The following is a 20,298-nucleotide window of genomic DNA, read 5'->3' on the forward strand; positions in this document are numbered from 1 at the left end:
CAGCCTATAGTTGAACTGCTCCTTACTACTGTCCAGGCTTCATGAACGGATCCCCCAGGCAGCGGAAGCGGTGGACGAGGATGGTTAGCAGTGCTACTGCACCGTCTGCTGCCAGCAGCACCCAGGAGGACCAGAACGGATCCCCTGAGCTCATCGCTGAGGAGCAGGAAAGCAGAGTTGAAGCGGTGGAGCCGTACACCATGCCCTGGAGGTTGCTAGGAGCCAGGCAGGGAAGATGTTCCCAGAATCCCCGGCCAAGCTACATGTCCGACAAGGATGATTAGCAGTCCTACTGCACCATCTGCTGCGAAGGCAAGGAGCTGCTGCTGTGTAGCAATGTCAGCTGCTGCAGATGCTTCTGTGTTGAATGGTTGGAGGTCCGGGTAGGGCAAGGTACCTCGGCCAAGGCAAACGAGCAAGAGCCCTGGAGCTGTTATATGTGTCAACCACAGAAGTGCTATGGGGTGTTACAGCGCCAACCGGACTGGAATGTACGGCTGGAAGACTTCTTCACCAGCAACAAAGGACAGGAATATGATGCACCTAAAATCTAAAAAGGCCCGCATGTTTCACAGAGTCACTACCCTTGATAACAGAATGTCAATGATTACATTGGCTACTTGGATCACAGGAGCCCCCACAGTAGACTTGCCCACAACAGCAGCGGTGATGGTGAGCTGAGTGGGCTCCATGCTTGCCATGGTATGGCATCTGCACGGGTAACCCAGGAAAAAAGGCGCAAAACAATTGTCTGCAGTGGCTTTCACGGAGGGAGGGGCGACTGACGACATGTACCCAAAACCACCCGCGACAATGTTTTTGCCCCATCAGACATTGGGCGCTTAACCCAGAATTCCAGTTGGGTGGCGGAGACAGTGGGATAGCTACCACAGTGCACCGCTCCGTAAGTCGATGCTAGCCACGGTACTGAGGATACACTCCACAGACTTAATGCGCTTAGTGTAGACATAACGCAATCGACTGTATAAAATCGATTTCTAAAAATCGACTTCTATAAAATGACCTAATTTTGTAGTGTAGACATACCCTCAGAGTGGAACTACCCCACAACTCTGAATTGATCCGCTCCTGCCAGATATCAAGGGGGATATGACTGCAAGTCAATGGGTCCTAAAGATTGACCGTGGGTGATATTCACATAGGGGTGCATGAATGACCTATGATCTTCAGGAAAAGTCCTGGAGATGAGTTTTTTTGCACACGTGTGTGGCCTTCATAAGGGAAAGGGGCAGAAGTCAATGAAAATGAAAACTGAAAATCTCCTTTAGGTTTAGGGCTTGTGTACACTTGGAAATTTACCAAAATAGCCATCCCAGAGTAATTATTCCAGAACAGTTACTTTAGTATGACCCCCCCCCCGCCCATGGATGCTCTTTCTCCAGAATGAGTGCCTTTTATCTGAGTTTTAGTTTAATCCACTTTCAAAATGAAAAACAGAAGTAAATGGGTGACTTTTCCCTGGTATAGGAACTAGGAAAGATGTCTTGGAGAAACTTCCATGTGGCCCTGTGCATTGGGAGTGCTGTGAGGTCCTGGAGCCATATTTGAGCACTGGTTAGCCTTTTGATAGGAAAGATCATCTTCCTCCACTTGCTTGTTATCAACTTGCAAAAGGTTTTGTGGAATTCAATCTCAGAAATGTTGTATCATCAGTACCCACTTTCCATTGCCAGGTGTGCAATCGGCAATCTTGCTTTCATGAGCTACATGGGGACTTGAAACATATTTTTCCCCCAGTTCCCCTAGTACTTATTCTTGCAACTACAGCTGGTCTTCTGGTTCTCTTCTTGGCTGCAAGATAGTCAATTGCTCTGTGGCTTCCTTTGGCTTTCAGATAAGCTTTGTATACTTTCACACACCATGTAGTGAAGTTCCTCTTACTGCTGTTCTAATCTGCCCTTGAAGAAAGAGGAAACAAAAAAGTAATAAGGAGAGTTCCCCTTCCAAAATGAAGATTTAATCTAAATTTAAACTGCCATGGGCAACACTTAAAAACAACCAGTATAAACAGAAACCCTTTTTTACTGCAGTAGCTGTATTAGGCAGGGCCCATGGTGTCTGGGGTCCAGCAATATTCAGGACATGGGGGCCCAGCTCCACCAATGTTCCAGGCCAGGTCTCTCCCCTACCCCTGCCTGCTGCCCCCGCGCATCCCTGCCTGTGCCCTGCCATGCTGGGCAAGGGCCAGCCCCATCCCCCACCCCCAGTGAGGCTACAGTGACGGGCAGCAGTAGGGGAGAAGGTGTACATGTGATGGCAGCTGTTTCCTCTCCCCACCACAGAGGAGGTAAGGGGGCTTCCTGGACCTGAGAGGGGCCCTAGGAGCACGTGCAGTGACAGTGGTGCAAGGTGAGTGTGCTGCCGGGGGGGAGAGGGGGCCTTTCCTCCGGAGCTCGCTGCTGCCGGTGCGGGAGGGGCTGGGGGGCGGGGGGAGTCCTCTCTGGCCCCGGCTGTGGGTAGCATTCCTGCACCCCAAACTCCTCATCCCTGGCTCTGACCCACCTCCGAGCCCACAACCCCAGCCAGAGCTCTCACCCCCCTGCACCTCAACCCTCTGCCCCAGCCCTGAGCCCCTCCCACACCCCAAAACCCTCATTCCCAGCTAGAGCCCTCACCCCCCCTGCACCTCAACCCTCTGCCCCAACCTTGAGCCCCTCCCACACCCCAAAACCCTCATCCCCAGCCAGAACCCTCATCCCCCTGCACCCTAACCCTCTGCCCTAGCCCCCTCCTGCACCATGAACCCCTCATCCCTGGTCCCACCCTGCAGTCCTCACCCCTGCACCCCAACCCTCTGAGCCCCTCCCACACCCCAAATCCCTATTCCCAGCCCCACCCCAGAGCCCTCAGATTTTTACGTTATTGTAAAAAAAAAATCTATATCCGCTTACAAGGCGGGGGGGAGGGCGGGATCTGGACCCCTTCTGGGCACCACCAAAAATTATACAAACCTGCTGTCCCTGCTATTAGAAGTATTGGTGGAATTTATAAAAGTTGTCTCTGAATCACCTGTGTTCACCATAGACTCCATCTTGTGGTCCTTCAGTTGGATTTTAGCCTGAATGAGGTGAGGAAGATAGGGCACACTGTATCATGTCTGAAGGATGAGATTGGGCTGCTAGCCTTTGTGATACTAAACTTTAAACTTCCTCTTCCATTAACACACAAAGCCTCTAGCTTGTATAATATTACTAACATGCAACCCTGGAGACCTGACTTCTTTTAGCTATAATCAGAGGCACATCATAGGCAATGCAAGGATCTCCACGTGGCTGTTACCCAGGTGCTCCGGCCTATTCAAGAGGGGGCAAGCCATGAGAGGGAAGTTCAGTCTCCAAGCCTATTCAGTAAGCTTTATTAAGCACTAGCCAAGTACACAAGCAGATACTGTCTGTCCCAAAGAGCTTACAATCCATGATTTAAAAAAAAACAAATTACATAGGAAGTGGGAGACGATCAGGTGTGTACGACTTTTTCGTGTATGACTTTTTCATGTACTTTTCCAGGTCATTACAAAACTGAGCCCTGGTCTACACTACGAGTTTAGGTCGAATTTAGCAGCATTGCATCAATTTAACCCTGCATCCATCCACACAACAAAGCTGTTCTTTTCGACTTAAGGGGCTCTTAATCGATTTCTGTACTCCTCCCCCGACGAGGGGATTAGTGCTGAAATCAACCTTGCCTGGTCAAATTTGGGGTAGTGTGGTCACAATTCGATGGTATTGGCCTCTGGGAGCTATCCCAGATGCTCCATTGTGACCGCTCTGGACAGTGCTCTCAACTCAGATGCACTGGCCAGGTAGACAGGAAAAAGCCCACGTACTTTTGAATCTCATTTCCTGTTTGGCCAGAGTGACAATCTGCAGGTGAATGCAGATCTCATCAGCAAAGGTGACCATGATGGAGTCCCAGAATCGCAAAAGAGCTCCAGCATGGACCGAATGGGAGGTATGGGATCTGATCGCTGTATGGGGAGACAAATCTGTGCTATCTGAACTCCGTTCCAAAAGACGAAATGCCCAAACATTTGAAAAAAACCTCCAAGGGCATGAAGGACAGAGGCTATAACAGGGACCCGCAGCAGTGCCGCGTGAAACTTAAGGAGCTGAGGCAAGCCTACCAAAAAAACAGAGGCAAACAGCCGTTCCGGGTCAGAGCCCCAGACATGCCGCTTCTATGATGAGCTGCATGCCATTCTAGGAGGCGCAGCCACCACTACCCCAACCGTGTGCTTTGACTCCGTCAATGGAGTAGCACGCAACAGGGATGCGGGTTTTGGGGATGAGAAAGATGATAGCTCACAGCAAGCAAGCGGAGAAACCATTTTCCCCGACAGCCAGGAACTGTTTCACACCCTGGACCTGGAGTCAGTACCCCCTGGACTTGCCAGGCAGAGAAGAGACCTCTGGTGAGTGTACCATTGTAAATACTATACATAGTTTAAAAGCAAGTGTGTTTAATGATTAATTTGCCCTGGCATTCGCAGCCAGTACAGCTACTGGAAAAGTCTGTTAATGTGTTGGGGGATGGAGCGGAAATCCTCCAGGGACATCTCCATAAAGCTCTCCTGGATGTACTCCCAAAGCCTTTGCAACAATGACTTTATTGCCTCTGCAAGCGGAGATCAAAGCGGGGAGGGGAGGGTGATTGGCTTACAGGGAAGTAGAGTGAACCAAGGGTGGTGGGGCTCATCGAGGAGAAACAAACAGAATTTTCACACCGTAGCCTGGCCAGTCATGAAACTGGTTTTCAAAGCTTCTCTGATGCGCACCGTGCTCTCCTGTACTCTGCTAACCGCCCTGGTGTCTGGCTGCGCGTAATCAGCAGCCAGGCGATTTGCCTCAATCTCCCACCCCGCCATAATGTCTCCCCCTTACTCTCACAGATATTGTGGAGCGCACAGCAAGCAGTAATAACAATGGGAATATTGGTTTCGCTGAGGTCTATCCGAGTCAGTAAACTCCGCCAGAACATTCTACCACCATTCTGCACTTGCTCAGCCTATAGTTGAACAGCTCCTGACTACTGTCCAGGCTGCCTGTGTACAGCTTCATGAGCCATGGCATTAAGGGGTAGGCTGGGTCCCCAAGGATAACTATAGGCTCTGGTCTGGGAAGAAAGTCCCTTGCTGCAGCTTTTGAAACAGACCAGAGTTCCTGAAGACGCGGGCATCACATACCTTTCCCGGCCATCCCACGTTGATGTTAGTGAAACATCCCTTGTGATCCACCAGTGCTTGCAGCACCATTGAAAAGTACCCCTTGCGGTTTATGTTCTCGCTGCCTTGGTGCTCCGGTGCCAAGATAGAGATGTGGGTTCCGTCTATCGCCCCACCACAGTTTGGGAATCCCATTGCAGCAAAGCCATCCACTATGACCTGCACGTTTCCCAGAGTCGCTACCCTTGATATCAGCAGGTCTTTGATTGCCCTGGCAACTTGGATCACAGCAGCCCCCACAGTAGATTTGCCCACTCCAAATTGATTCCCGACTGACCGGTAGCTGTCTGGCGTTGCAAGCTTCCACAGGGTTATTGCCAGTCGCTTCTCAACTGTGAGGGCTGCTCTCATCCTGGTATTCTGGCCCTTCAGGACAGGGGAAAGCAAGTCACAAAGTTCCATGAAAGTGCCCTTACGCATGTGAAAGTTTTGCAGCCACTGGGAATCGTTCCACACCTGCAACACGATGCGGTCCCACCAGTCTGTGCTTATTTCCCGGGCCCAAAATTGGCGTTCCACAGCATGAACCTGCCCCATTAACACCATGATGTCCGCATTGATACGTGCTGAAAGCTTAGCATGTAATGAGCTAGATGGAATGGGTTTCATAATCTATTACAGATACCCTGAGCTATATAATCCCTCTCCTTCCTGAAACTCTCCATGGAGCTATATCCAGTGGCTAAAGTAGCTTGAAAAAGGAGGAGGTGCTTTGCCTCTTCTGCTAAAAGAACTGCATTCCCCTATCTAGATGTTCCCACAAAATATGGGTTCCCAAACCGTGGCCAATATGCTACCAGTGACCTCTGGATAGCTGGCTGGTCACATGTTTCTGGGCTGCCTCCTTGCTTTGAACTTCTAAACTACATAGAAGGAAGCTCTTTAGCTTTCTAGTATTTGTGTTACAGTAGGTACTATAGGTCTTAACCAAGATCATGACCCCCATTGTGCTGGGTGCTTTATCAAACATGTTGTGAAGTCTGTCCTTGCCATGAAAAATATAAAGGCCAAGTAGTAAAGATGAGGGGAAGACTCAGAGGTCACATGACTTACCTAAGGTCACACTACAGGTTAGAGGCATAGCTGGGACTGGAACCCAGGTTTCCTGCATCCCACTCAGTGCCCTTCCACTGGACAGCTGATGTCCCTGCCTTGTCTGTTTTTGGGGAATAGCCATCATTAACAGTCTGTCAGCTCTCTGTGTAGCTGTACAGTAGTTGATGCCTAAATGTGGACAGGAGCAAGACAGGCTCAACTGGTGCAAACTTTGGCTTGCTCTTGTATATGTTGAGGGTCAGCCCTAGTGCAGCTGTACAGATAATTGGCCACTGATTGCTGAGTGTATACAAGACCTATGTATCCTGCATAAGCAACTGCTGTAGTCGCAACAGGAATGTTTGATTATATGGATTGGCTGCCTGCCCGCTCTCATTACTAATTATAAATGGCAAGGGAACTGATCTTCAGGAGACTCTCAAAGATGCAAATGGGAGTTGGGCACCAAACTGCCCTTTAAGATGTGATCTACTCTATGGAAAATCTAACTATCTTGATCTCCTAGAGATGAAGGAGGGTAGCCCATACAACTGAACAACTTTAAAGTCAATGTTGTTCATGTTTTAACTGCCTTGCCATCCATATGAACTGGAGAATCCAAGACAGGGATAATGAGCTGCTGTAACTCTCTGACAACCTGAAATATACACGGGTACTTCCTATGTAAGGATAAGCAAAGGAACAGTGTTTTTTTTTAAAAAAAAAGTTAAAACTTGGAGAGCTGAAATACAGGCTGTTTAAAACAATGAGCCATTAAATAGAGATCCGGTGTAAGTGTGAAATATAGAATTTGTATTTGAATGCTAATTATCTGTTAATCTTAGGTGGAAAACATTTCATGCATCATGAAGACAGTCCCAGCTGAATGATAATTTTTCTTTGCCAACACCCTAGTAGAAATTAGGCTGCATGGTCTCCCATCTCAAATGTGACTTGCAAAGTAGGGAAAATGGGTTTGCTTTTTTGCTATATAAAGAAGGCCAGGAGGTTCTCCCCTGTTTTTATTTTAATTCTAATATAGGAACATGGGCTTGACATACTAGATCAGACCTATAGTCAGTCTCGTCCATATTGAGTCCTGGTAAGGGCACCTGCAGTATTAACATAATGGTGTTTGCTCTCGTTATGATTTCTCCAGATTTTAGTTGTACCAAACACTATTAATGTCAACAATGAGTACCTTAATTCTGGGATTTCCTAACTTCTTAATGCTTCACTCTGCAACTTTATTTGTGTGGAATTCACCCATGACTGTGGCTTCTGTTGCTGCCCCTGGCAGGTGAAACTCATTAAACAAAAGGTAGTTAAAAGCAAATTCTCCTAAACTTCAAGACCCTGCTCCTGTGACTTGAGTACTGTGTGGCTCAAGTGCAGGTTCACTGTGGGACAGACAGGAGCTCTGAGTTAAACCCAGGCCGTGGAAGACCCTGGAAGTGAAGGGAAGAGGGTGTATACTAGTGATACTTGAAACCTCAGTGGTTCAGGAGCCAAATTAGCGAGCAACATTACCCAAAAAAGCCACACTAGTGTGAATTCATTGTTTTATTTACTATTGTACTGTGTATTCATATTTAAACAGTTTATATATTATTCTCACAGCAAAATGACTGTCCAAGTATTATTTTATCATCTACAGTTGGTTAATTATATAGTAAAAGTATCCCGATTGGCTAATAATTAAATTAGTGTTTTAATATCATGGTCTGCAAAGAGCCACATGAGATGCATTAAAGAACCACTTGCGGATCAAGAGCCTCAGTCTGAGTATCACTGGTCTACACTGACCTGAACTTAGGTGCAAAATGATTCTGGTTTTGGGGGGGTTCTAGTCTAGAGAGAATTATCGTTAATGCTTGCCCAGTTGTGACTCGGTTTTGTTCAGACTCTCATGTTCCTTGGGAGGAAACTCACAGTTGCAAGTTATATAATACCAAACACCCATTCCCCTCCCTTTCCCCTGGGGTGTCAATGCTTGAATTCCCCCCCCCCCATAATTTCCTGCTGCTGAAGGTGACAGTGGTGGGAACCCTACATCACTCAAAACTGTTCATAGCCATTTTAGCAGTGGGAGCTACAGGGCTTGTTTACAGTAAACTTACCCCTTACCAACCAGTGCTAGTGTAGACAAGGCCTCTGGTGACTGCAAGAACTAGTGTATGCTCTCCTGGCAGAGGGACCAGGAAGTCTGCAGCTCAGACTAATTATAATCTGTAACCTAATTAGCTTTTTATTTTAACAATGTGAGAATACTATTTTAACCATTATAATAGATTCCTCCTGGACTCTTACAAACACTCTGGAGAGTCTAAGCCTTACAGCTCACCTTGGCACAATCTTCTAGCCTGGGCAAATGGCAGCCCAGCACTACAGGGTAGAGACATGAATCTGAGAACTGAACTTCATCCTCTGTCATCCATGCCATGTCTCCTCCAGGGGAATTTGGGGGGAGAATGCCCATTGTTTTATCTGAACCCTAATAGATGTGGAAAATGTCAATAAGGCTCCAGCATTCTTACCACATGTCAATTAAACCTGCTCCTTGAGTGCTAAACTGATAAGGAATTAGTTTTAAACTCTCTTTGCGTGTTGTAAATAGAAACATTCTGCCCTTCAGTGGGAAGTACCTTATGGCTCTGTAGCATATCTCTTGCCCTCCCAATACTAAATAAGAAACTTGCTCAGTGTAGGAGACTTCTCTCATCTCTTCTCACCCCTCAACTCTTCCTCCTTCCCCTTCCCTTTGCCACCATCAAATTGCCCACATGGGAGTAGCACTCATATCCTGCTAATCTGTTGCTCTTTCTGATAGGCCTCTACTCTGACTCTACTGGTTGCTTTGCGTGAACTACAGTCTCCCTGCTGGGACTAGCAGAGGAAGTGGCAAGAGTAGTGTAGCCGTACAGGTGCATCTACATTGGCAAAAATCAGATACATAACTTGTCATTGCTCCTGCCCCACAGCTTCTCTACAGTATGGAACTCCAGCACTGCTGCCGTTGTCACAAACCTCCCTGTCTGTAACAGTCAGCACAAGGGCTTGTGGAAATGCATATGGGATAGCCTGAGCAAGGCTATGTACTGTGCATTTCACTGCTGTGACTCTGTACGGGTACAGTACAAATGCAGACTATGCAGGATTTGCTTATCAGCTGCCTGCAAGTCTGAGTGCTCTCAGCGGGACCTGCAAGATTAACAAATGGCCCAACCTATGATGAAAAACACAACTCTGAATACAAGTGAGTTTTGAAATATTTTCCCTCCATGGCACCACTCCTCCTCTTAAAAATACCTGGGTGTCTGGGCACTGCCTCACCACCATCTCCCGCAAACATGAGCTCTGAAAGAACAGGCACTCTAGCTGATATAGCTTCTTCCCTCCCCACCATATGCCCAAGTAAATACACTTGCCTCTAAGGTACTCCAGCACCCACTTGTTCTCCTGCACCTCCACTTTGCTGCTCCTCAGTATGGCACTCAATTGACTAGCTTCCTCCAATGCTCTGTAGATGGTGGACGGCTGCTCCACCACTCAATTTGCAGTAAAATTGGCATGAGAGCTTTTTAGAGATCTGGAAGGAGGTTAGATGAAGTCCCTATAAGGGAGGTTCCACAAGGGCAGGTGGCATACAAAATGGCGCTGCAGCAGGGCCAAGGAGCATGCAGGGCTTTAACTATCGGTTTCAAAGGGCTGATTTCATCAGGCTGAATAGAGATGCACCTGTGGCTGCGTGGGTCGTATTTCCTGTTAACACTTTGAGTACTTGTGCCCACAAGGCTAGTTACAGCACCAGAGGCCTCAGTGGAACACGAGGGATGCATGCATCTCTGTTGAATCATACAAACGTATCTCTCTTAAATAGCATGGCCATGTGGCTCTGAAGTACTGAAGTAACCTTACCAAGATTATATTATTATATCTTAAGCCTGTTTGGGTGGGTGGTATGTTTGTAGTCCAGGATTCACAGGATGCAATTTTCATTCTGCAGGATCTGTAACGAGTTTTTGAGTCTGGAAGAACAAGTCCTCTTCCCCACCTCCACTCCCCATCCATCTGGGGAAGGAGTCTTGCCAGCTATCAAATCCGCCGTACAGTTCATAACTATTCCTGTGTTTCAGAGTTGGCTCTCAGAGGGCTCTGTAAGCAGGAATGCTTTCTGATATTGTATTCCTGAGCTGTTCTTATCCCCTGCCTCACTCTTAGTGAAATGAGAGCAGAGTGGTTACAGAAAATCCAGAGGTTAAACTGTTTTGGAAAGCCCCGCTCTGAAGGCTGGACCTGGCTCTGCGAACTGAACACCTATTGTGCTACTGGTACAATGTCACTTTGCCATCTCAGCCCACTACTGACAAGACCTAATTTCTCACAATCCCAGCTTTGTGCTGCCTGTTTGCTGGAATGACGGAGCCATGAAGCTGTGCTTGATGGTTCCAGGACCCAAGTACAGTTGGTTAACCCCTTCAGGGCCAGCCCTTCTACTGTAAGGCTGGCTTAGCACGCTGAAGGGTCAAATGAGTGCTGTCATACAAAGAGGCAACAGTCACAGCTGACAAACTAGCCTCCTGATAACATGGAATAAGAAGCCAGAGTCAAACTGAGTTTTTGGTAGTGAGATGTCTAATTTTTAGACTAAAACGATGCTGAAATGAGCATACAGTACACGATGTACAGTACATCTGTTTCTTTTGTAGCTATATAACCCACATTTTAAGGAGTCATGTGTGAACGATAATCAGGGATGCCAATGCTGTCTTACTTTATTCCCCATCACCACAGGTGCACTCATCAAACGGGGAAATGCCTTCCACCTAAGGATAAAGACCCCAATCTGGAAACAAATGTTTCATTCAGCAGCAAAGGTTGCTGAGTGTGACATGTTGACTCCCTGTTGTAGTGATATTTATAGGCCTGTAAAGTCTTGCATGTTGTCTAACAGCAGATGAACTTGCTAATACTAAATGAGTTGTTTGAAGAGTGAGATCATCCCATGCCTTTTAGGGAATCTGCGCGCAGTCCATCACTTTTATGAGGAGTGGAGGAACTCTAGGCATGTGTCCTCCTTCTGCTTCAGCTTTGAATTAATGGACACCTCTTTAAAAGGTGATGTGTCCTATGTCAGGAATCCAGATGGGAAATATTCATTCCAGTCCTATTTCTAGTCTGGCTTCTGATATACATGTCATGGAGACAGCACTGGATGCTCCGGTCAGGGCTTGAAAAACATACCATGCTTCTTTTTAGCCACAGAGAAATACCAGACCCCTTGCCACTTAATGCTCCTCCTCTCCCTGCACTTAAAAAGAATAACCATTGGATACTATATTTTGTTACCATATCGATCAAATTGCTGTGACACTTTTTAAAATACAACTTAATACTAAGGCAGGTAATACACTAGAAAATATTTATTTAGTTAAATTAGTAAATTTCCTGTCCCCACTCCATTTTTTTTTCTACAAGGAACCATACTGTAGCTTTTTTCCTAAGTTGTCATGTCTGTTTACTCTCTCTCTCCTTCCCCCAGTCCCCATATCAATTTCCCTGTTTTTCTTCTGTTTCTGCCCCCTTTCCCAAAAAGCTCTGTATATCTCTGTGGATTCATGTACTCCCCCTTCTTCCCCCCCCCCATAAGGTCTGGACAGGAAATGGGGGTGAGAGGGGAGCTTGAGGAAGGTTCTGCTGTGAAGCAAACACTGGAGGGCTTCAGGGATCATACTTTCCTTTATTCCAATCAATTCCTTCTTCAGCATTGGAAGAAAGTGTCACTTTCTGTTTGGTCATTGTTGCATGACAACCCCCATACTTCCCCATCAGCATTTTCCTTCATGCCTCCTTCCTTTAACCAACAAAGCCCCAGTGCATCCACTCACCACCAATTATATGCCCCTATCCATGCACCCGCTACCATGCAGCTGGAAACTTTATCACGTATATAATAGCCAGGAGACTATGCATAAAACTTTCAAAAGTGACTTAGGCTCCTAAGTAACTAGGTGCTTCTGAAAATTTTACCCTAAATCTACTGGCCATAGACCAATCTTTTGGTGGAAGGGGCACTAGCCAAGAGTGATGGTCAGGCAAGAAGCCAAGCCAACTCTCCTCCTCCTCCTCCCTTCAAGCTGCTGGAAAAGGGGAGGGTGCTGGGGATTCCTTTTAGGGTGCCATCCCTGGATCCACAATGGGAAAAGGAGGAAAGCTCCATAGCAGCCCCTGGCACTTAGTGTTCTGACACACTCTGAAGCCATCCCAACCCATTGGAGAAGCAGCATTCTCCATTTCCCCCTGCGTGTATTCATTCTTATGGGTGGAGGGACAGTCCTGGTTGTACCCCCACCTCACTCTGCTCACTCCATGCAACAGCTAAGAGACCAGTGGCTTTGTTCATGCTCGTTTCTAACGTAGCTTCTTTTCTGATTGTGTAAGCTTCTTAATTGGAATGAGCTTTTTCTAAGGGAACTGTGATTATGTTGCTCTTAAAGTCTGGGAAGGCTAGCTTTTGTTTTAACGTAACTCATGGTGAGTGAAACGTGAAGGATTGGAAGATTTGACTTGCTCTGACCAAAGAGGAAAGCTTGAAAGCTGTCACTGGGACTTTCTTTTTGAAGCCATCAAAAGTATTGAACGAACTTAAGAATTCTGAAATGTTTGAAGGGAGTGAAGCTGAGAATGGATTAGGGAGAAGAGTATAGGGTAAAAGAAAAAAAAGGGATGTATAGTAGTGTTGCTTGCCCTCAGTCAGACTTCTCCCCCCTTCCTTCCACTTAGGAAACTCACCCAGCTCCTGCCATTATGCTGTGGTTTCTTATCTAAGTTACGCACTGAATCCCTGTTCAGAGTGATGCTGTGCTCTTGTCAGCCAGCCAGTGCTGCAACTGGCAGAGATCCCTTCCTTATTCATTCAGCATTAGAGCTCCTTTCTTTGCTTTCTCAGCTCCAATTCACTCATCACCCCTTTTATCTTAATTACAATGCACTTTCTTCTCCTCTCCCTCTCTCCTGGAGTAAATGTGGTTCGCTAGGTATAAGAAAGAAGACCAGTGGGGAATCTATGTGATCCTAAGTCACCTCAATTACCAAAAGTCTCATGTTCATCTATTAACACTTTAAATCCATTGTCTTCTACCACTGAAGACCCAGCAGGTATTGCTGTTCTCCTCTAAAGGAAGAGTAAAAGCCTTATGAGCACATGCCTGAAGCCCACCGCAAAGCACGAAAGGGCACTACTGTAAAAGAGTTGGCATGGCACATGCCGCTAGAAAATCAAGTAACTTTTTTTTTTTTTAATTTAAGGACCAGACCAGCATAGCATGTCCATGTAATGTCTTAGATTTCATCTTGTTGCTTCCTTCTGAACTGGGATCTCTGATGACTTATGAGAAACAGCAGTTTTGCTGACGTGACATTTAACAGTGAAGGGCTCTCTTCTCTTTCAGAATCTAGGAAGTAACAGTCTAGCCTACAGCAGTCTGTGTCTGCACCAAGAGCTGCTTGTCTTCAGTTTATTGCCCCCAGCTGCTACCTTCAATCTGTTTATCAAAGACCTTTGTTTGAAAGTCAATAGATTGCTCCATACTTCTTTCCTTTAACTTGCCAGATACCCTGCAGCAGACTCCCATTTCTGGATCCCTGTGCATTCCTAAAGTGATCCTTTATTTTGCATAAGGAGCAAGAATCTCACCTCTCTCCTCACCCTAAAAGTTCCTACTGGCCCCCCATTAGTGAGTGTCACAATTACTGGGTTATCTGCCCCTCTCCTCCCTCGTGGTCTCTTTGGGGTATACCTCCTCTCAGATCAAGAGGCTCTAACCAGCTCCTTTCTAGAGGAAGAATCCTGTGATTCTTCAACTCTCGGACCAAGCCTTGAGTTGCACTCTCCGGGTGCTAACCACGATTACCTCAGTAGGCCTGACTTTTCTTCAATACCTGCAGTTCTGTTCAATCTAGGAGCAGTAATCAGTGGTTAAGACAATGACCAAAGTATGTATTTTGAACAAAAGTGTTTCAGAGAAAAGATCTTGTAAAAAATAAACAGTGTACACACGTCTACCTTACCAGGTGCTTCCCCATCTCCCACATCCATCAGGCTTCTGGTAGGTTTAAGCTTCCTATGGACCCCCAAAACTGTTAGGGTCTGGGTGACCAGTCTCTTCCCTTCATTGACAAAACAGTTCTCTCTTTCCCCAGCACCAGAGTGTCACTTTAAATCTTGTCCTGTCCTTTGACCTCTCTTCTCAGAGAACAAGTCCACTTCCTAACTGTTTATAGCCCTTTGATCTGTTCGTTCCCAGTGCTGGCAAAACAGCTGTATAACTTCAAGTTGGAGCCTAGAAGTAGGCCACTGTGCTGTACTTGCCCCCCAAGTATTTGAGAGGTTGCTTAGCTATAGCTCTCCTCTTGTTTTCCTGATGGTCTTCCCAATAGTCACCTAGTAAGCTGGCTCAGTACATTCATACAGAAAAGTCTTAACTCAGTAATTACTATACGGTAACTTTATTGACCAGGTCACACACAGTATTCATAAAATTTATTACAGAATCAGAATTCTTAAATGATATAGCATCTCTGTCTGTTACAGGGAGCCCTTCAAATGGTAAAATACTTGTGCCAGAATATTTTGGCTTCCTGTTGGTTGAGTGACAATCCCATTTTTTTTAAATTCTAAAGTAGTGTGAAAGACCTTGGCTGGAATAGATACTTCTAGATGTGGCTTTGGGTAGCTCTCTGTTACGTGCCTGGCATACAGTATTGACTTGAATCCTCTAGTACACTTGTGCATGGTATAGAGCATTGAGTTGTAAGAATGCATGGATTGATACACATGTCTGGCAGGCATGGTGAAATGTTTATTTACATTACCAATGGGCAAGGGCCTAAAGTCTGGTAGTGGTGGTGTGGGTTCCTCCCTACTCCCTCTCTTCATATTTCTGGCACAGTTGCTCCGAAGTCACTTCTGCATTTTTCCCTACAGACTAATCTGCTTTTATCCTTGGAAGCTAATTTCAAAGGCTTCATGTGACTTCCCCAAACTTAACAGATTTCAACAGCTAGTTTGGTCACCATGTCCCTGAGCATGGATCGATGGTGGGTGGGTGGGTGTGTGTGTGTGTGTGTGTTTTCTGTCTTCACACTTCATTCTCTGGAGGAATGTCCTAAGAACACATTGCCTAGAGTGTCAGTAATTAGACTACCGCTTACCTATGTTGTGAAACTAAGCTTTGAAAATTCCCTGTGTTGTCAGTGTAGCAGGGGGTGTGACAAATACTGATCTTTACCCTCTGTCCCCTCAGGTATGACTCTGGAAAGGATGGGTATATAGACCTAATGGAGCTGAAACTGATGATGGAGAAGCTGGGAGCTCCTCAGACCCATCTGGGCCTGAAAAACATGATCAAGGAAGTGGATGAGGATTTTGATGGCAAGCTCAGCTTCCGTGAGGTAAGGATCAGCAAAGAAGTATCTAATGTGGGGCTGCATAGCCAGGCAGTAACAATCTGGAACACTACCGGTGCATCCTTTCTCTGAATTGGGCTGTGCTAGATCTTCCTTCCTCCTTCTAACCTGGCCAAGATTCTTCTAAGCCTGAGATAGCTCGATAGACTATGCGGTGGTGGAAGTGCAATCAGCAGGGGAGAGAAGTAGGCAGTCTCTGCTGCATGAAGCACGATGTAACTGAATGACAAGATGCAACTCATTATTCATGGGGAATTCTGTGCCAAAAAATTAATTCTGTGCACAATATTTTAAAATTCTGCATATTTTGTCAAAATAACACAATATAATCATGCCAGTTTCAATTATTTCGGTAATTTATTTTGAAATATTTGTCAACAAGTATGTCTGCAAGCTTGTTGATCTCTATTCCAAGCCCTGTGTCTAATGCAGTTTAATGCACTTATCACAGCTCTGAGCTGGATGGGAACAGTTTTTACTTTTGACTGAGGATAACTGAAGCCTAATGATTTAGCAGTTAAATAATTAGTGTTGACTTGAGCAACAGTGTCATCCAATATACTTATAGCTATCCCTTTTTTAGGATGCCATGGCAGGTGTTGATTAGTTGCAGGGAGTTGTCTTGTTTCTGGGAGCTTTCTTCTGCCCTTTCTGCCCCTAAAAGAGGTAATACTTATCCTCCTGCTTCAAGCAGGCAGAGCAGGGCTCCATAACTTATCAAAGGGGATTTCTGTTGTCTCCACAACCAAGTCTCTGAACCCTCAACTGTTCAGACCTGTAACTTTCAATTCAAAAGTGCCAGGGAATTCTGGCAGCTGCTGTGCAAGTGGGTATGAACAAAGGGTAGGCAGAAGCTGGACACTAACAGATGCTGTATGCTGGGTAGGAAGGGGCATGAGTAGACTAGGACATCAGCAACTGAGTGCAGACAGCTGCTTGCTAGGCTGGCAAAGGACATGAACAAAGATGAGTGAAGATGAGGAAAGCAGCAGCTGTTAAAGTCACGTTGTAGTGCCTCAATGCTAGCACATCTGAGCGTACTGCTTCTGAAAAGTCAGCTTGCTCAGCAACTCTAAACATCAGTCTCTGTATCCAGTTGGGTATGTTTGTCACCACATCCGTTGTGAAAAATTAATTGCTGATAGTTTACATTGTAAACTAGTTGGTCACTAATTTGTGTAAAACATCAATTCCTCCGTGGCAATGGCTGAGATGTAGAGCAGCCTGGTGATGTCTCTGTCGGTGCATGGTCGGAAAAGGCTGAGGGTGTTGTGAAATTACAGGGAAATCTAATGTGGTAGAAGCAGGGAATCAATATGTTTTTAAGACTTTTTTTAATGCAGAAAAATGTAAATACTGCCTGCCTACTTTTCTGTTAGGCTTTGACTCTACTTCTCTGGTATAGCATGTCCCTAGCCACATGCTTATAGCACATGCCTATTGCACACACTATTTTCTGTGATGCACAAGTGTTCCTACCGTCATCTGGTGGAACAGACTTACTCAGAATGAGGGTAACCACTGTGTCTTCACTCACTATGTCAGTTTCACTTGATGAAATTCCAGCACAGGTGGGAAGTGCTGGCTTAATCTTGGCTATGTAAGCAGTCCTCTCACCAGTCACTGCTTAAGTACTCTGTCTATCTGGCATAGGGGGTCAGGCTTTCTGGAAGTCCCTCACCTAAACACATCCCACTGCATGCTACTCTCTCACCAGCATCCACTTGTGCGCACTGAAAAGTGGCGTGTTGTGATCATGTCTTGGAACAATGCACTTGGCAAGTGTGCTGCCAGCTGACCCAAAGCAGATGGCTGGACTCTTGTGAGCAGGAGGGCGTACCAGCTGCAGCTTAACTTTTTAAGAACACAGTGATGTCAGAACAAGAATACAAACATGTTAGAGAGCAGGGTATTACTGGTTCTGGCAAGAAAAATAGAAGAACTGAAAGTCTGTCTCTGAGTCTAGGTCAGCAGTGGCTCTGGGGCAGGGAAGAAAGCCTGCCCATTTTACAATATATTGGACTCTCCTTGGGGGCTCTATCAATGGAGCCTGAGATAATTCTGGATGATACTAAGGAATCTGGTGGAGCAGAACACCACGTCTGTGGCCCCAGGTGAGACTAGGGGTGAAGACAAGAAATGGAAGCTACATGGATACTATGCTGGGATGACAAGACCTCTTCAGGTAGTTCCAGGCTCATGAAAGCGACTGTTTGAGGGGCAAGGGTCTCTCTACAACAGGTATATGTTGCTTTTTTGATTTTTCTGTTGGGGCCTGGTTTTGCATGTGTGTGGACTAGAGAATACTTCCCGGTATCATGTGGATACCACTGCCATTATTAAAATGGACAGATGCAGCCTCCCATGAGTGTGTATGTCCCTTCTTCCTCCTTGAGTCAGTAAGCTCCCTCCTTGCGCTGCTGCCACAGCAAAAATGGCAACTGTCTACTCCCGGCTCCACCCACCTGTTCCAGCTTCCCCAAACCCTGCTGGCTACAGCAGCCTCCTCTGTGTTTAGTCATAAAGACTGTTCTGGGAGATTTCTGTCTACACTTCAAATACTGTGCACAGCAGCTGGCTCTGTTGCATCCTGTAGCCTGATGCAAAATGATGGCTAAGCAGTGAAATTCTTATGTAAGAGGCACTCTTAACTCTTACTGTAATAAACTACACATTGGGAAAATAAGCCTCAGCATGTACACTACACTTTCTGTTCATGCCCTGGACCAGGATACCTGCTTAGCTATCTGCCCTTACCTACCTGCAAATGCACTTGATTCTGCCTTTCTGTATAACTCATAAGCATTATCTGCTAGCAAATTGCTTTATATCTCCCACTAGCAAGTGAGATGGAATCAATTGTTGCTTTGTCCAACTATGCTTCCCTTCTGCTGACAGCCAAGAAATAGATGGAAAGGAACCATGTTAATATGCTAGCCATAATTTTCTCTTGTTTCTTTGGAATAATCTTGGCAAACCTTGGCTAAAACCAGTGTTCTAGTTTAACAGTTTGGGGTGTGTGTGTGTGGGTGTGTATGTGTGTGTGTCTAATTTAGCTGTGCCAACATGTAGGGTCCTGTGCCTTTCCAGCCACAAAGTGTCCTCAGATAATTGAGAATAACAAATAAAAATTTTCTCAGCCTTGCTTTGCCTTCACTGGCCCCTCTTGACTGTTGAAAAAAACAGTTCTCGCTCTCTTTTTTGGGTGCAGCAAATCAGATACTTTATTCTCAAGCAATTGCATAGAGTGCACTAGGACACAGGGTTTCCCCCTCCTAGGCAGGTCTCTCAAAAGATAAACAGTTAAGGCAAGCATTTATACCTTTTGTTACATACAATAATGAGCAATAGCTGCATTTTGTTTATACATAGGTCATCCTGATATCTTATTTTTCACATCTATTTAGACTCGAATCTACATTCCATATTTATCTACACAAGGTCGCAACAACTTCTCACACAGTTCTTTCCCACTCGCCTCACACAATCCTCGCTTCTACAAATCTCGCGTTATTAGGGTTACAGCTAGCCTGACTCTTGCTCACAGAAGAGACTGTATGCATTGAAATTCCCTTCAAATCCCTGTCAGTTCTTGATCTACTTCCAGCCACAAAGCGTCCTCAGATAATTGAGAATAACAAATACAAATTTTCTCAGCCTTGCTACGCCTTCACCAGCCCCTCTTGACTAAGGCTTTCCTTGCTCTTGCTAGAAATCCTCAGGATACCGATCCTAAGGTCCTGTTAGTCTGCAACAGGTAACCTTTGGCAGCTGCTGCAAACTGCACCCATCCCGCCCAAAAAATCCAATTCCTTCCCACTTTCTCTTGGAAGAAAGTGGCTTATGTTCTTACAGGGGGCTGATACTGGGGAGTGGGAAGGTATTAGAACTGGAAACTGAACACAATTGTTGATTTATTGTTTCTAATTCAGTGACTATTGCTGTACCAAAGCAATTCTAGAGCAGGAGAGGCTACAGGAGCAGAAGTTCCATGAGAATGTATTTAGAGCAACTAGCAGTGATTTCAGCAGCAGACCCCTGCATCTATTCACTGTGTACCACTTGCACTGGACAACAGCATGTCACAGGATGTTATGCGGGAGTCAATAGCTGCTAGTTATCTGCTCCCTCCTATGTAGGGTGACCAGATGTCTCATTTTTAAAGGGCTAGTCCTATTTTTTGGGACTTTTTTCTTATATAGGCGCCTATTACCCCCCACTCCTGTCCCATTTTTTCACAGTTGCCATCTGGTCACCCTGCTCCTGTGTGTTCCCACAGCGCTCAACCTCTGCATCAGAGCAGAAGAAACTGTAATCTCCATGATGTGAATTGCTTACCTCGATAGCCTGTAAACGACTCTCTTCTTGTATTACACTGGCTTCCTATTGCACCTGACTGGCATGTTCATTAATAAAATTGACTTGTACTATGACCTTTGTCAAAGTCCATAAATATGTCATCAATAGGGTTACCATATTTCAGCAAGCAAAAAAGAGGACGGGAGGAGCCCCGCCCTAGCCCCACCCCTGCCCCTCCCACTTCCCGCCCCCCC

General features: G+C 45.9%; 1 protein-coding gene across 1 annotated transcript in view; it reads left to right on the forward strand.

Annotated features, from left to right (window-relative positions):
- EFHD1 (EF-hand domain family member D1) overlaps positions 1-20,298 on the forward strand; it is a 45,435-nt gene that overhangs the window by 10,702 nt on the left and 14,435 nt on the right. Inside the window, exon 2 of the mRNA XM_034781529.1 lies at positions 15,583-15,730. Within this exon, the coding sequence (XP_034637420.1) occupies positions 15,583-15,730 (148 nt within the window). The remainder of the gene's footprint in view (positions 1-15,582; positions 15,731-20,298) is intronic.

This window comes from Trachemys scripta, chromosome 9, assembly GCF_013100865.1.
Source record: "Trachemys scripta elegans isolate TJP31775 chromosome 9, CAS_Tse_1.0, whole genome shotgun sequence".
Taxonomy (NCBI): Eukaryota; Metazoa; Chordata; order Testudines; family Emydidae; genus Trachemys; species Trachemys scripta.